Below are 16,590 nucleotides of genomic sequence, written 5' to 3'. Positions count from 1 at the left end.
GTGCAGGAAGTATAGATGTTACTCCGTATCAGAATCGTAGCCCACTAGCGCCGGTGCTGCTGACACACCAGGTGGTTTCTTGACATCATTTTCAATTTGCGCTTCGCATGCAGCCGAAACAACTTTTGAGTCCCTGGAGTCGTTGATCTCGGTGGCCCTTGCTGGACTCTCTGGGCCTGTCCGAGATGTCAATGTTGTAGATGAAGGCTTCTTCCTCTTGACGCCTGGCTTCCAGATCTCCTGCTCATCTCCAACATCATTCAAGAAAGGATCCACCGCAGCGCGCGTGTTCCCCGTCAGCTCATTGCGCAAAGACGCCTTGCGCTGCGCAACTAGATCCGCTGTTCTAGTTCGCCTAGACTTGCGTTTATGCTTGTCGTGTTTCTCATTTCCGGGGGAGCTGCTTGAGTCGTTTGTCTCGAACATGGGTCGGGTGCGAGTTGCACGCGCAGCCTCCGCTCCAGCTGAGGACTGACCGTCACCAAAATCCACCATGCCAGCCCGCTGGCGATCCTCCTCCGTCTCATCGACAAGATCAAAGCCAAGACTCATTTTGTCCTTCAAAGCCTCGCGATTTGCCTCCAACCTCTCCAGCCCCTTCCGCTCAGCGCGAAACGTGCGCCGCAGCCGTTTCGAATTCTCATAAGGATCATCCCAATCCCGACTCTGCCGCTCCTGCAACTCCAAAATGCGACTCGTCTCCGTCTGCGCACGGCGCTTATCTTCGGCCTTCCCCTCGAGCTTCGCAAACGGGTCTTTCTCCGCAGGGTCCTGCCTGCGAATAATAATCTCCCCCGGCTGCAGCTCCTTATCCTCCCCGGTGTCTCGTTTTCTCCCGCCTTCGACAACCACGTAAGCGGTGTTTTGGGGATCTGTTCGAATCTCAATCCAGCCACCACACGTGGTGTGCTTCATACGAAAGCTGTAAATTGGGGTGGAGTAGTAGTTGCCGATTTTCTTCTTCTCCGCATTGAAGCGGACGCCTTGTCCAATGATGGTCTCATTCGGTTTGCAGGTTGTGCACCATACTGCGAAGGGCATCTCGAACCGGACTATGAGGGCCCCAGTCGTGTGGAGGTGGCGTGCGCGGGCGCCGAGGGGGTGTTTGCCCGCTAGCTTGTTCGCGGAGGTGACGCCTTCTTGGTCCGGGGGGACATAGCTATACGTATTGTCAGTGAGACTGGATCTTGATATGTTTTGGGTGCTCTGCAACGAACCGTCCCATATCTAGCGAACATGTCAGCCCTTTCTGCGCAACTCATCGTGGGGCGCGGACTTACTAAACCCCTGCATTTTGGACGACGCGGACGCTAACGACCCAGATAATGCTGCAAATTTCAGGGAGAGAAGCGGCGCCCTACTTGAGGGCGTATGGTGAGCCTGCAGAAGCTGTTGAGAGCCAGCCAACTCCAGTGTCTCGGCGGCGAAAGTGTCAAAGCTTGGCGTCGCGGTCGGACTTAACGGGCCTACGGAGTAATTGAGGCTTACTCATCCCTTCCAAGGTCCGGCTTAGTTAAGAAGTTGCTGCTGCCCCACTAAAATGGTGCCGCATTCTCTATTTCTCAAATAGATTGAATCAATCAGAATTAGTTAAATCATTAAGACAGATCAGTTGATTTTCTTTCAGCATTCGGACTTAATTGCTAATGATTTTGACGGCTTATTTCAATGCTGCGCCACCGTTCGACTCGATGGTGCTGCCCGTGACGAAGTGATCCTTCATGAGGTAGATATAGCTCTCCGCCAGATCCTCCGGCTTGCCAACAGTCCCGGTGGTCGAAGCATCCTGGAACATCTTCAGCATGCCATCCAGTTTTTCTTTAGGGAACATTCTGAACAACTCGGTGTTGACTGCGCCCGGGTGAACTACATTCACACGCACAGGCTTGAGGTCCAGAGCCAGGCCGCGGACAAGCCCGTCGATTGCGCAGCAGGTGGCCGTGGCCATGGTCCATCCGGGGTAAGGTTTCTGGCCACGCAAACCACCGGTGAGGGTGAAAGAACTGGATGGCGAGTTTTCCATGTATTTTGGAATGAACTTGGCCATCATGGCCGGCGCCACATAGCGGACGGCCATGCCGCCGTAGATGGCATCGGGTGAGAGCTCAGCGAGTTTGGGAAGATTCAGAGCGTCGCCGGCAGTTGTGGCGATGTGATTGAGCTTAACAGCACCGCCGTCAGTAGCAGCTTGGAACAGCTTTTCGAGGTTGGCATCGAGGTTTGCGGTATCAGAGAGATCGCAGACGTGGGTGGTGATGGTTTGCTTTTCGAATTCCGCAGGGTAGGCCTCCTTCAGGCGAGCAACGGTCTTATCGAGCTTTGACTGATTAGAACTCGAAATTACCAAATGAGCACCGTGCTCGAAGGCGGCTTCAGCAACAGCGAAGCCAATGCCAGAGGTGCCTCCAAAAACCAACACTCGTTGGTTGACGAGCTTGTTTGTGTACTTGGGGGCCATGATGTAACTTTTCCTTCGTGAGGATGCTGTAAAGACTGCAAGCAATAAGGACTGATTTAGGGTCCAAAATGAGGTATGAGGGTCCATTTATAATCCAACCAGACTGTTGAATCACGTGGCACTACTTATTCCGGAGATAAAGTGACATTGCAGCACAAATCCAATTCTAACTCCGGGCAATGCAAACATGTCCGGCTTGATATGTGGAAACAACCTTTCGCCAAGCTCTTTATGCCGAATCCCGACTATTGTTCTTTGCAGGATCAATAAGCTATGTATTGGATATCCGCCACACTTATTTGATGTGGTATGACTGTTTAGATCAAGATTATGCCGTGGCAGCGAGAGTCCCGCCTTCCTGTCCGCTGCAAGCATTTACCCACGGGGCAATTTTCAACACCGACTTGTGTACGGCCGGAAATACGGCTTTTCGTCCGCCGGGCCTGCCGGGCGGTTACGCAATGCCAAGTATTCTGGAAAGTATTCCCATTTAGTTTCTGATTGCACTTAGTTACAGCTCTTGCAGGGAGAGATATCATTTGTTGAAAAGTGACTCGTCTACGGAAGAGCCATATTCATAATCTCAGAATGTGCTTTGAATAGCTCTCTTACACACACCACAACTGGAAGTGATGGAAGCTCCCGTGATCTTCCCATTATTTATTTAAGTTTATTTATTATTCAAGATTTAAGAAATCCTCTTTGGGAGTTCCCAGTCCTGCGTCTCTCTCTTTTCTCCCCTTAACCCCAAGCAGACATACATCCAGCAATTCCTTGATAGCTCAACCCACAAGGTTCCTTTCACTCCTCTTTGCCTCCTGTGCGCGCAGAGAGCTACCTCTCTCTAGCAAGAAAGGACAGGACATCACATAGTTGTGGCCTGGAATCTAAATTATTTTCTTTGCCAACATGATGCATGGCCGAGATATACGAGAAGTGAGGCATACCACTGTCAGAAACATACTTGTCACTCAGATATCCAAAATATTTTAATACTTGAACCTCCAAGTCTTGGGAGTATGAATCGCGCAACAAACAGAGCCTACCGACATGAGTTGCTCATAGCTGGCCCACACAGATCGAACGTAGGTGCGAGGCTTGCGATGAGATGCTTAATCACCTTGATTTTGTGAAAACAGTTTGCTCACATAGGTATTAGCAGGTTTACCTGATTCAGTTGTTTAGGCATGCTCTGCTTGACGAATCCCGCTTTCCGTCTGCGTATTTGGATCGAGGGTATCTGAATGGACCGTGAAATCATAGAAGGGAACAGATTGAGCTTGATGACTTGGACAAGACGTGTTGTTCAGATTCAACATGGCCTACATCCACTCGGTGCAAATTGAGAGCAATTTGGGTACCTGCAAAATATGTGGCATTGAAAACTGCACTCATTGCAAGAACACTGGTCACCAGGGTACAGATTGGAGGAAAGGATGAGGACTTGGAGCTTGCAAAAGCCAAGATAATGGCAACGGTGTGGTTCTTTATATCATATCATATCATTGAGCTCGCCGCCGGCTTCATCGTAAAACGTGGGTAAGTTTCAGCACCTCCATACTCTATAATGACACATACACGCTTGGTTATTAGTTGCCGCTGCGGATATCATTCCTGCTATGTGTGCGGGGGAAAGTGGACGCCCTGCCAATGCGAGCGGTGGAATAAATCGAGGTCGTATAGTATAGAATAAAAAGGCCGACTTCACACTTAATGACGATTTACCAGCGGACTCATGTTAAAGGACAGGGAGCATCTTGTTCTCGAGTTTGGCACAGAGTGGGGAGAAAATGACTGCTCTTGATTGTTATCAAGAGTTTGGCTTGATTTGCCCCAAAAAAAGTAGACAGCAATTGATTCCGATTTCATCATCTCGAACATGTTAAGCATCGAAAGTCAAAACCTCCAAATTCAACGAATAGTGCGAAATGGCAGGTGAGCATCTGCAAGTTTAACAACTATGAAAGGTGAAAGGAAAAATAAGGTGATGCTAACTCAGCCCAACCCAGACACTGACGAGGAAACTGTATAGACATAATTTGCCTCTCGATATCCCCCCACCTGAAGCGCCACCCGTTTTTGCTGATGCTTCAGCAGTAGATGTAGACGTACTATCCGAAGCTCCAGTACTAGTTGGCGGATATACACCGTTGCAGCCTCCTGAGCCCGTAGCCTTCTGGTTCTCTCCTACACTGCAGGTAGAGCGTCGAGGGTCAACACATTCGGTGAGATAAGCATTGCTGAAGATTGTAACTGAGGGGACGGCTTTGTCGTTAAGATACACATCACATCGTGATGTGGTCACAGCCTGGCCGCCCAGGTTGGTACTGATTGTTGACACATAGGTCGTGACGTACGTTGCAAGACTTGAATCGGTTGCCTGCGCGGTCAGGCTATCGGGTAGCGCAACCGTAATCGAATCAGTGTAGGTGAACTTTGTCTTGGTGCATGATGTAGGATTGCTGAGGGTAACCGGGACATAATAATTGGTGATAATGGTCGGACTCGCGGTTTGGGTTTCCTTTGGCGGTGCGAAGATATAAAATGCGGAAACAGGGAGGCCGGTAACGTTTGGTAAGACAAGATATTCCGTTGTGACATTGATTATTCTATTACTCAGTTCGAATGCTTGCACATAGTCGGTGGAGTAATCAGTAGACGTTGATTTTGGCGTGACAGTGAGTGGAGCAGTTGTCACAACTGGAGTGAGAGTGGTTGTTGAGCCTCCCCCCAACAGAGGTAAGACTGTCTCGGTGGCATAGTACGTGAGAAGCCATGCGGCGGATGGCTGTGCTACTGTAAAAGCGAAGAGAAGATGAAGGGGTAGATTGTGCATAATGGAGACACAAACTATCATTCTAGATAAACTTACATCATTGAGGGGGTCGTCAATTCCTAAATAAGTTTATAGGGAGAGCCACTTTTTCGTGCCTGCATTGATACTGGTGGGTTAACAATAGGAACAACGTCTCACCAACTTACCAAGACATCTTAATACGAGGTTTAAAATGAGGAATACGACGCCATGAGATGCACAGCTTATCACCCAACATGCCAAGACGTCTTAGTACGGGGTCTAAAATGAGGAATACGAGGCCAAGAAAATGAAATGCACGGCTTATCACCCAACTTGGCCCGTCTCCGTCTCATATGGGAAATAGCACCATCGGATACCATAAAGGCTTAGCAATGTGCAAAAATAAAATGCATTTTCATCACCTGCTCGTTGGCAACATATTTATTAGTCGTGCATCTGAGATGTATTATATTACATTTGCTGGCTGAATAGGCAAACTAATCTGAGAAAGAAAATCATAAATATCGACTTCACTTACACATAAGCCACGGGCTGAGAACCTTTCCTGTTTCACATGTTTAAAGTTGCCTATAACCCCCTGTTCCGTAGTATAGTGGGACGATGAATGGGCGCCTTTTGCGCCAATCAGGCGATGCTTCCTTCTCTGGACTAGATTAACACCTGGTTCAAAAGTGACCTAGTTGGTTTCGATATTGTTATTTGTACACTATTAGATCTTCACCAAATGAAAATACAAAGAAATATTAGCGAAAATTAATCGCATGAAGCTGCATAATATCCATTAAGAGAGTTCGTAGTGTTGGTCCTGTTTCGCTGGCATTATAGGGGCCTCATGAAGATTGCTGTGATCGTCGCTCCTGGCCATTTCTTGGGCAACAGGCTGCCAGTAGCCACTCGAAGTTCCTCCGGGAGAGGACGTGCTGCTTGGGTCTCCTGAATCCTTCTCGTCCTTGCGACGACGGCGCATATTAAGCGCCCAAGCGAGAGCACACACCACAATTGCTGCCCCGAGACCAACTCCAACACCAATGCCGGTTTTGGCACCCTGGGAAAGCCCGGAAGAGGAAGGCGAAGTTGAGGTTGAATTGGAATTAGATGCGGTGATATTGCCTGTTTGAGAAGACGATAGCTCTGTCCAGTGAGAGCTCCAGCTAACCTCCCACGAATTGTCTGTGGCCGGGATCGTGGAATCCCCGACTGCGATGGTTGTCGAAGTTGAAATATCAACCAGACCCGGACCGGGTGCTTGAGCCAAGAACCACGTTCCAGATCCATCTCCCGTACCATAATTCTCGCCAACAAAGGCTGCTTGAAGAAAGGCGCGTCCAAGGTAATAGGGGCCGTCGGTCGGGAAGCAAGGAAAGTAGGGGGTGTCTTCATTGACCAGAGGTGCTTGTAATGGAAGATTCAGAAGGGCAAACGGCACTTTGATGGTTATGTTTTTGCTGTTCGTGCTGTCCTTTTCGAAAGTGAATGATAGGTAAGCAGGCGACTGAACCGAGCGGTACTGATCGCTGTCTGTCTTCCAGAGATAGAGACCAAGATCCGAGTCAAATGTCGCAGGTAGCAATGATGTAATTGCATCACATGTGCTTGGTGCGAGGTACATATAGGGCTTTATGGGAGCCAGTTGCACCGTAACAGGGGCCATCAAACTCGAGTTCGATTGAGACAAAAGTCCTGATTTCTCGTTGAAGCTCCAAGGGGATCCTCCCGACGCAACACCGACTCCAATATCGAACAGCCCAATTATTAAGTCCCCGCCTGGATTAGTGGAGTCGAAGGGCGCAAAGGGCTGGGCTGACACCTCTCCCGCGATCCGATTTTTGTCGTATCCGCCTAGTACAGCCGAGCCAGGGATTCCAAGAGCTGCTGATCCAATATGCATTCCGTAGGAATAAGATGGAGTGTCGTTCGAAGTGTACAGGTAGCTAGCCACCATCATCATAGTGTAGCCCCATTGGTGAGTCAAAGTTGGGGCTCCAAATGATAAGGTTCCGACCTCTATCGGATAATTCCGACCATTCGGGTATGTTTGATAGCCATCATATATCCCAGTCATGCTGACATTAGGGATGATGAGGCCACCGATATCAAAATCATCGTAGAAGACACTTCTTCCAGCCATGCCCGGAGTTGCGAGATCGTCGAGTGCTTTGTATGATTTGGAATCAACGGCATCTGGTCCTGCACTCATCGAAGCATTTCGATCGTATAAGCCAGCATTGCTTGCATACCACGTTGTGGTTTCGCTCAGATTGGCGCAGATAGTCGACAGAAGAATGGCACAGGACCAAGTTCCAACGGGATACAGTGCAACAGTCTGTGATGGCGTGCCTATCTTCACAGAGACAGCTTGCCATGGACCATCTGGGCCATAACTCTTGTCAGACCAGGTCAAAATAAGCGGTGACAGCGGTTGAGTGATTCTCGCATTGAAAAAGAGCCAGTGGCCTAGAACAAGGAGGACGCTGGGAATGCCAACCCCAACGCTATTATTCATAGTGCGTTCGTAGTGAACGTCTCAGATCGCAAGTTGAATATAAAGTGAAGGGGTTTGGATGGTAGGATGTAACTGAAGTATAAGCTGGAGGCGCCCCGTGGGACTCGCTGAATGCAGTCACGAGCGGACAAAGAGGGAAGAGGAGGGCGGCTCAAAGAAAATACCTTGACTCAATATGGGGATCGTCCAAACCTACGACATAGCCAGCTTTCGTGAAGGCACTACACCGTAGCGAGTCCACGCTAGGTGATTAGTCTCGGGCCACGAATCCCGCACTTGACTCTTCATTCAAGTGCGTGCATAAGCCCATGTAAAGGGCACTCGCGCTCCGTTTTGACCTGTCCATCGTTTAAATACTGTACCTCCATTTCTGCGCTTGGGCATCAAGTTGTGCGATGCGAGACCTTGTTAGCGCCAAGCATGCTTTCCTCGCTGGTCGACAACGGCACACAGTGCAGTGCGGCCCTCATAGCAATCAACACCTCCCAAGGCATACTGTCTATCTATGGCATCTCCTAAAACGTGGCTTTGGATAACGATTCCCTACCGCCTAATCTCACAGGCTTCAGCCAAGTCATGTAAGCCCCTGTGAGTTCTTGGCATATTTGGGGTCCATGAGGAGGGCCAAAACTTTATGAGCCAGTCGAATGTATTGCTTTTCTGCAGGATTTGAGGTGCAGGAGGCAAAAGAAGCACCAGAACTTGTATGAGGTAATATAAACCCGCTTTGCCGGGGCCAAGTCCTAATTGGGACCCGCTAAGGGGCTGATTTGCGCTTCTGTATTACTGGAACGTCCCCCACCCTCTCTCCGGGCCGTCCCACCCGAGAATAATGCTCTCCAATATCGATCACGGCAGGAACTATCATTATTCACATTGGATAACGCTGAGTCTGGTTCTCACTGTCGTGGCCCTAGGCTCGTGGATCCAGAACTGGAACCTCCAGTGCTACTGTACTCTCTCGGTGATTGAGAAAATGGGTCGGGCATTTCGGGGCCGAAATCTAGGAGAATGGCCCCAACACGCTACAGCAATTTCATGATTTGTAATTTTGTATAACTCATAGTTACGGAGTACCATATTCCGTGTCTGAGCACTAATAAGGAGGGTCCACGTGTGGGAGGCCAGATCCAAACGGGATCTGCATTTGCGCCCTGTGATGTGTGATCTGATCGTAAAGCTCTTGGATTCTTCTAAGGCTAAGTCTTGCGAACCGCTAACTAAGAGACTGCGTCACGTGTAGTCTCGCATAAGAAGTGACTAGTTAATCGTAGAGAAGCGACTAATCGTGATGGCCCGCAACACCGGGTCTTCCCGCCTTCGGAGCCAATCAAGCTTCTTACCACACCAGTCCCAGCCCCAGGCGTCAGGCTAAAATATTGGCGCCAGCACTAATGAAGCCTAACTGATCTTGCCATTTTGGTGGCTCTACGGGCTTGCAGGATTGGGCCGCGCAGAACACACACAGCCTCGATCCACTCGCCTACACCCTGTGGTCAAGAAAGGATCAGGAATCGCCCACCACACATGGAGTCTGCTCGGCTAGCCCGCATCTGGCAGAGGCTAGGCTGGAGGGGATTAGGGGCCAACTCCAGCCGCCAGCCTAGTGATTCCACTTTCTTCAGGTCCCTGTTGCTGTGCGGGAACCTCTTGCTTTGCGGACTCGCTCTTGAGTGCCCCCTCACTCTTGAGAGATACTGAAAATGCCATTGATAAGCCTTAGCAGCTTCGGTCACAGACGTGCTTCACTGCTTCTTGCGTCCTCTGTGTTGATTTCGCTGATCCTGCTCGCCTATTATTATCCATTGCTACCCACTTATGGGCGTCTGGAGACAGAAGCAACTATCTCTGCCGAAGGAAAGCCAGTGCCCCATCTTCCGGCTGAATACACCGGTATTCCCGAAGAACAACGCTTCTGTGCAGAGCGATTTGGAACGACATACCTCGAAAATCTTCGTGATTCGGCGACGCAGTACTGCAATGGATCGTCCGCGCTGACTTGCTTTCATTCAAAGACTGTGGATCGATGGGATTCATTCTGTTTTGGAAAAGGTGCCAAGTTCGATCCAGAGGATGGGAAATTCCATCTAGAATGCGATCTACATCAGCACAAAAAGTCCGACTCCGGCCCAGATTATCCATATCCCGATCATTTTCATAGATATATGTATGATACCGGCCCTGGTGTGGTGTTCAATGGGTGGGTTAACCTTGACGATGAAACCCGAGGTTCACCACAAGAAACCCCAAACTACAGCATTCTGGTCAAGCGAGAGGGTGCCACTAACCACTGGCACTCGTTGATGGAGATATTCTCCATGATGCTGACCATGGATGTACTGCAAATGGGCCAGCCGTCGAACAAGAATTCTGCACACTATATTCCTGTGCGTGACGCAGCGAACACTCAGTTGGTCATTCTCGATGATAAGCCGGATGGGCCATATTTCGACATGTGGTCACTTTACGCAAAGAAAGGAGTCGTCCGCCTCAAGGATATCTCAGGAAACATGACCATTGAAAATACTATCATCCCACTCTCCGGTGGAAGCAATACCTTGTGGCAGGGGGACTGGGAAATCAACTCTTGCGAAAATTCAGCAACGTTGAAGGCCTTCGCCAATCGTGTTCTGGCCCTCTACGGTATGCATGACACCAGGCCACGACAAAGTGAGAAAATCACATTCAATTTTATCAACCGAGTTTCCGGACGAAGACTTATCGACATGGAGGAGTACTTGGCGCGGCTTCAAGAAGACTTCCCTCTCATCGAAGTCCAGTCCATTGACTTTGCTTCAATGTCCTACAAAGAGCAGTTGGAGATTATTCAAAATACGGACATCCTCGCTGGCGTCCACGGTGCCGGTCTTACTCATGGTATATTCCTGCCCCCTGGTTCAGTCATGGTGGAGATTTTGCCGCCCGGTCTCAATCATAAGGGGTTCCGTAACGTTGCTGCACTTCGAGGCCATGAATACTTCAGTAGCCATGCATCAAATACTCCTTCCGCTAAGGCGGGCGACTGGCATTCTGAGGATGTCTTTATTGAATTTGAGAGATTCAAAGAGCTCACGAATGTGGCCATCAAATCACTGTACAATAAAGGAATGCGAAGCCATGATGCCAGCTAATTCGCATCTGCTTGATAGAAATTGGCCTTTCTTTCTGTAAATATTCGGCAAATCAAGTATATTTTCTTTTCTTCCAATGAAGTGGTTATCCAGGTTAGACATGGGGCTCTTGGCTGTTGAAGTCTGGGGAGTTGCATGTTGGAAGTTTCAACCTTGCGGCTTACTCTGCGATATCTCGAATTTCTTTTCAAACTCGGCTGTAATCGTGGCAGCGGCAGTGTTTGTGGCTTGCTCGTTGATGTGTTCTGGATCGGTGCTAACTTGAGGCCATTGAGGCGTTGTTATAACAAACTGACGCGTCAGAGGCGCGTCACCTTGAACTGATTGTCCGCTCGAATACAGGTTAAATGTGTGGTTCGCAAGATGTGTCGCGTTTTCGAATGTAAATCCTGAGCGATTGGTGGTTTCTTTGTCGTTGTGATGGAGACTCGTCCGTTTATAGAGCATTGAGGGTTGGCGTTCCCGAGGTTGTGTTTCGACGCGTTAAAGCGTTGTTAACGGAGGATAATCGTGCCCCAGTTCAAGACCGAAAAGAAGAGGAAAGCGAGGAGACGGCGAGGCTGATTGGGCGGACGAAATCCCAGGGGCGCAAGAACGAGTAGAGGATAGAGAGGATGGAGGCAAAGGACGGAGAAGTGGAAGTCGAACAGTGCGATCGCGGGACTTTTATATCGTGGAAACGGAAGGGGAGGCTACATGATGGCGGATTAGCGCACCAAACCCTACGTGAGGCAAAGTTAGCCGGGAGCGGAAATAAAGGTCTTCACTGTACATGGTAAACTTCTTATATTGTCATTCTGCTGAGGGTTGAGGACAAGGTTAGGACAAATGGCCGTGTATTGAGTGGAGCAAATAACAAACAGAGATTAGAGACCATAAAGTAGATGTGAGAGCAGACAAAGACAATGAACGCAGACGCTGATGCTGAACAGGTCGAAAACAAGGGTACTGTGAATCCATGTCCGAGAATGCTCTATTCTTCATACTTAATAGCAAAAGATGAATCCTTGGACCCATCTGTGTCGCTCAGTACTCCTTCCGAGTCGTCAATCTTATTGCTTTCAAATATCCGTGCGACCTCTTCCAAGGACCTTCCTTGGGTTTCCGGGAAGAAGAGGTAAACCAGGCCCAGGACAATAACAAGACAGCCTACGTAGATACTAAAGTATCTCCATCGAAGCGCTGAAAATGCCACTGGGTTCACATACTGGTTGAAGAAGCAGGCCAGAGAGTCTGTTGTCAGAGTGACGGCAAGGCCCTTGGCGCGAAGCTGGAAAGGCAGGATTTCCGCTGGGTATGCAATGAAGAGTGGCATGTAGGCAAAATCGTAAGCTGCGCAGAACAGGAACAGCATTGGAACCACTGTAATCCCTGCCTCCAGAATATGGACTTCCGCGAAGAGACCAGCCATGACAGTTGCTGTCGACAGGAAGATTATCATCAGTGTTGTCGCACATAGCCACAGAACTCGACGTCCATATTTATCCGAGGTGCTGGCTCCTGCCACGGCAAATATCAGATTCCAAACTTGAAGGCTAATGTTGACAGCAGCCTGGTGGGTTGCAGCATTTATGCCGACAGATCCCAAAATTGGAGGCAGGTAGTATGAGGTGACACCTATTGACAGGGAACAAAGTTAGAGATTAACGTTGCATCAACAAGAATTGAAAATGAGGTTCTTACCATTGCCAGTCCATTCCTGCATAAACCCTAAAAGAATGCAAATGGTAAGGCGGTGCATATCCCCTTTAGATTTAAAGAAGGCGCTCCATTGCGAGGCCGACTTCTGGTCCGTTTCGGCATTAATGCTGGCACAGATTTGATCGTATTCATCTTGCACCAACTTGTTGTGCATATTTCCGTTGGCATGATATCGCGTGAGCATAGCGAGTGCTTCCCCTTTCCGGTTTTTTGACACAAGCCATCTTGGACTCTCCGGAATAATGGAAAGTGCCACTAGTTGCAAAGACGGAAATAGTATTTGCAGCAGGCATGGTACTCTCCACGACCAGCTGTTCTTCATGGATAATGTAGAAAATGTGATAGCTGCTGCTGTAATGGACCCGCAAAACCAGACAGCATTATATAGGCCAGTGAGAGTTCGCCTTTGGCTCGGGTGAGCTGTTTCCGCGATCAACAACGGTGCTGCAGTTTGGGAGAAGCCAACGCCGGCGCCCATAGCAACACGGGCACCAAAATATACCCAGTGGTGCTCAAACGCAAATTGCAATATAGCCGCAATTATACAGAGTGTGGCTCCCATGCTAACGCATAGTCGGCGACCCAGTCTATCGGCGACATAAGAGGCGGGAATGAAGGAAAGGAAGGCTCCAAGAGAGACGGCTGCGATGATGAGACCGGTGGCATTGGAATTAAGACCGCTTAGAAATTTCGTAACTTTTATCCATGTCAGTGTTCGCTCGTTCTGGGCTCCTGGCATGGCAAGGAATACTGACATTCTGGAAGCACAAGCAAGCTATTGATCTGGCTGGCGTTGTACCCTGAAGTAGCAGATGCAGCTAGCATCAAAGCAATACCTATATTCAAGCTTCGCAATCCATCGTCAGCTTTCGAAAATGGTGACATGTTGTGGCTCGACAGCTCCTGCCAGAGCTCTAGCTACTTGCAGGTGTCAGGCGGGCTTTATTTTATTTTAAAGCTAAGCGGACATTTAATCGGATAATTGTAAGCTCTCTACATTCTTCATGACTTGACTCGTGCCGATCCTGCTAACTAGGGTCACGCCTTCTCACTGCACAGACAGGAATGTAGGGTGAAATCTCGAATGAACGAATCACTTCAAGAGATTTAACCGGAAGGGCATTGACCAAGCTTGTTAGAGTTCGTAATATGCAAGGACTGAGCTAGCTTCCAGCCTTTGCTAAGCTCACGACCGCGGTGCCAGCGCTAAACGGATTTTCAGCAGTTCTAAAAGAAGGGTGACCAGCTCGGCAGCCTGGTCCGATGACGCAACCCATCTAAAGGCCAGGACGGCACAACTCAGTAAGAATGTATTTTAAGTAGCGAAATTTGAGATCACTACTCGTGTTCTTTGATATGCTGGATCCGCATACGCATGCACTCAGATTCACGTGTATGATTGGCAAAGATCCCTTGACTGGTTCAAAAAAATTCAGGACTCGGCTAGATATGGATTATGACATTACGGACTCTGTACAACTGCAGTTATTATACTATTCGAAAGCTCAAACATGAATCTAGCGATCGCCATGAATGGGGACGAGTTGCTACGCGTGACTGAGGTCGGAAGGCGAGATAAGTACGGTGGCAGAGAAAGAGCGGAAATTCCTTCCCGACCTCTCTGTACACTGTACAGAGTCACCCTTGATGCGCACTGGCTGCGTTCTCATTGCGCACTAGCCGATCCAGCTGAGGTGATTGGGCTGCTCGTATCCGCCTAATCTAAGCCTTTCTTTCCCTCCCCATAGTTCTCCCCAAACCCTGTACATTGCGGCCCCACGGCGAGTTGAGCCGGCGATCGTACAGTAAGAGATTGGCGACCCTTGTTTGAAGTATTAGCAAGGACCTAAATCTCAAGTTTTGTGTCCACTAAGATTATCTTAGTCAAACCATTGAGTAATGACTGTGGCCTTACAGATTGAACTTCGAGCACCTCCACACCGCACGGTGTCGGAAACTCCTAGCTCCCACTCATTTAGTACCCACCCTTTATCCACGGCCCTGGCAATCTCTCAGAGAGGCTGACCTGTTGATCTACATACATCGTTAATATCTGTGTAATTTTTCTTATAGAGGAAGCCCAAGTCTAGCGGTCGCTCTGGAAAAAGCCTTCAGATCTGCATTCTGTAGATCTCACCGTTCTTAAAGCTACTGCAAAGCCTCGGATTTATCGGTGGAATTGCATCGTGACATTCCAGTCTTACCTTATCGGGTTGACGTGCAATCGACACAATCCGTGAGGAGGTAATTTTGTCAAGTATAATTAACACGGTTGCTTCATTCTGAAACCGATGGCAGTGAGAGATATGGGAAAAAGCTTATCAGACCGTATTTAATCCCGCTGTGTAAATTACCGTGGCTAGACTAGCATCCAGGCGCGTAAGCTCCCGCAGAATGCAAAAATGATTGGTCTATACGGTTGCTCAACTTAAAATTATGCGTTCAGCAGGGTCCAAAGAAGGGGTAAAAGGTTAAGTGACGGACGCCAAAACTAAACGGCGCGGCTAAGATTAGGCGGATAGGAGCGGTAGGTGCCAGACGAGATTTGTCCTATAAACCCACGTATAGTAATGGCGGAACTTCTCCATAGAGCTTTCCTATCATTACATTTAAAGTGGCAAACAACGTGCCTTTCGTAAGTACTGATCGTTCCGGTGGTCGTCACCGTCGTCTTTCTCTTTCTCCCTGCATGATTCAACATTTTTGCAATCAATAGAATGAGATCTTACAAAAATGGGTAAGCCAATTTTTATTATTCCAGATCTACTGTAATTCATGCCTTATTTTTGACTTCCCTGTACCTCTGCACTCATGTATCTCTGCGAGTCCAGCTCTGCCCGTACCCCTCCGGCTGCAAGTTCCCCTACCTCAGGGCCTAACTTAAAGCCTCCACGGCATTTTCTGGATTTCCTTGTGCATCTCGCCTATGCCTCAAAACCAAGTACAAAATGAGTGTGGTAATAAGAACCGCAATCATGACACCGCCGACAACCCCACCAGCGATAGCGCCTTTGTTTACCGGATGAGATGTATTGCTCTCTCTCAAAGAAGAGCTAGAATTGCTTGTTGTGTTGGTGGAGACGAAGAGCTCTTCAAGAGCAGGATCAGCCCATGATGAGGGATATGGGGCTCTGCTCGTAGAGGAAGAGAGGGAATGTGACGACAAGGAAGGCAGGGGAAAATCGTAGCTTCTGGTTATCAGGGGTTTGAAGAGGCAATACTAACTTCAAATGACGATTGTGTAGTTCAGGTTGTGCATCATATATAAATACAGGCATATCATAACAGCCTACTCCTTCACCATCTACCCAAGCAAGTCCCCCGCCCCCCACACCGACTCCAAAGATCTAGCGTCCAACCGTAGCCCGTGTAAGTGACATACGCGCATCGTCTAGAGAGGCCGCAGAGAACCACTTGAAGGATGGTATTGATAGATATTTACTAATTATCAATTTATTAGCCTGGGAATAAACTACTGACAAAAGACTCATGGGGGCACTTACGTATCCAAAATTGTCTTTTGAGACTTAAAATCCGCCGCTCCGAGAATGTAGATCTCATACGAGGCCGACGATTCATTGTGTTGGACAGAAGCACAAAACTGCGTCCGGGACGAGATAGCGCCCGTCGTAGGTTAGTTATCCCATGTGTCTGCAGGTATGTCACATATTTGAACATAATCCCACGCATTCCGAGTCGATGATTAGAAAGGAAAAAACGGCCATGTATTATCGCGAGGTCTTACCGGGGTTATGGTAGCGTTTATTCCATCCTTAATCGAAGGAACGTCCCCACCTATGAATACAACAATGCCATTATCTCCAACAGGTATATATGAAAGCGATCACTGTTGGGCTGGCGTGAAAGGCGCAGCAAGAGATGTATACTCCCCTGTAGTTATATTTAACTAGATCTTGCACCGAAGCTTCTCGGTTATAGTTAAAGATTTGCGGGATCTGGTCGGCGAATAGTATAAAAG

The 16,590-nt window shown here is 48.7% G+C and overlaps 6 protein-coding genes across 6 annotated transcripts; 1 reads left to right on the top strand and 5 right to left on the bottom strand.

Moving 5' to 3' along the window:
• Positions 1-18: 18 nt before the first annotated feature.
• On the bottom strand, positions 19-1,293 carry N7482_004463 (Saf4/Yju2 family protein; the record flags this gene model as incomplete). Its single annotated transcript, XM_056686588.1, has 3 exons — positions 19-1,159; positions 1,218-1,227; positions 1,281-1,293. The coding sequence occupies 3 exons, from the start codon at positions 1,291-1,293 to the stop codon at positions 19-21; spliced, it is 1,164 nt and encodes a 387-aa protein (XP_056545330.1).
• Positions 1,294-1,660: 367 nt separating this feature from the next.
• On the bottom strand, positions 1,661-2,458 carry N7482_004462 (uncharacterized protein; the record flags this gene model as incomplete). The annotated part of the gene is made up of 1 exon (XM_056686587.1): positions 1,661-2,458. The coding sequence occupies one exon, from the start codon at positions 2,456-2,458 to the stop codon at positions 1,661-1,663; it is 798 nt and encodes a 265-aa protein (XP_056545329.1).
• Positions 2,459-4,448: 1,990 nt separating this feature from the next.
• Positions 4,449-5,294, bottom strand: N7482_004461 (uncharacterized protein; the record flags this gene model as incomplete). The annotated part of the gene is made up of 1 exon (XM_056686586.1): positions 4,449-5,294. The coding sequence occupies one exon, from the start codon at positions 5,292-5,294 to the stop codon at positions 4,449-4,451; it is 846 nt and encodes a 281-aa protein (XP_056545328.1).
• A 763-nt stretch (positions 5,295-6,057) lies between these two features.
• N7482_004460 (uncharacterized protein) lies at positions 6,058-7,779 on the bottom strand (the record flags this gene model as incomplete). The annotated part of the gene is made up of 1 exon (XM_056686585.1): positions 6,058-7,779. The coding sequence occupies one exon, from the start codon at positions 7,777-7,779 to the stop codon at positions 6,058-6,060; it is 1,722 nt and encodes a 573-aa protein (XP_056545327.1).
• Positions 7,780-9,482: 1,703 nt separating this feature from the next.
• Positions 9,483-10,910, top strand: N7482_004459 (DUF563 domain protein; the record flags this gene model as incomplete). The annotated part of the gene is made up of 1 exon (XM_056686584.1): positions 9,483-10,910. The coding sequence occupies one exon, from the start codon at positions 9,483-9,485 to the stop codon at positions 10,908-10,910; it is 1,428 nt and encodes a 475-aa protein (XP_056545326.1).
• Positions 10,911-11,883: 973 nt separating this feature from the next.
• On the bottom strand, positions 11,884-13,496 carry N7482_004458 (uncharacterized protein; the record flags this gene model as incomplete). Its single annotated transcript, XM_056686583.1, has 3 exons — positions 11,884-12,527; positions 12,594-13,307; positions 13,367-13,496. 3 exons carry the CDS (start codon positions 13,494-13,496, stop codon positions 11,884-11,886), a joined length of 1,488 nt encoding a protein of 495 aa, XP_056545325.1.
• Positions 13,497-16,590: the final 3,094 nt, after the last annotated feature.

This window comes from Penicillium canariense, assembly GCF_028826845.1.
Source record: "Penicillium canariense strain IBT 26290 chromosome Unknown utg000002l_segment0_segment0, whole genome shotgun sequence".
NCBI classification, from domain to species: Eukaryota; Fungi; Ascomycota; class Eurotiomycetes; order Eurotiales; family Aspergillaceae; genus Penicillium; species Penicillium canariense.
This window is presented reverse-complemented; position numbering and strand designations above follow the sequence as displayed.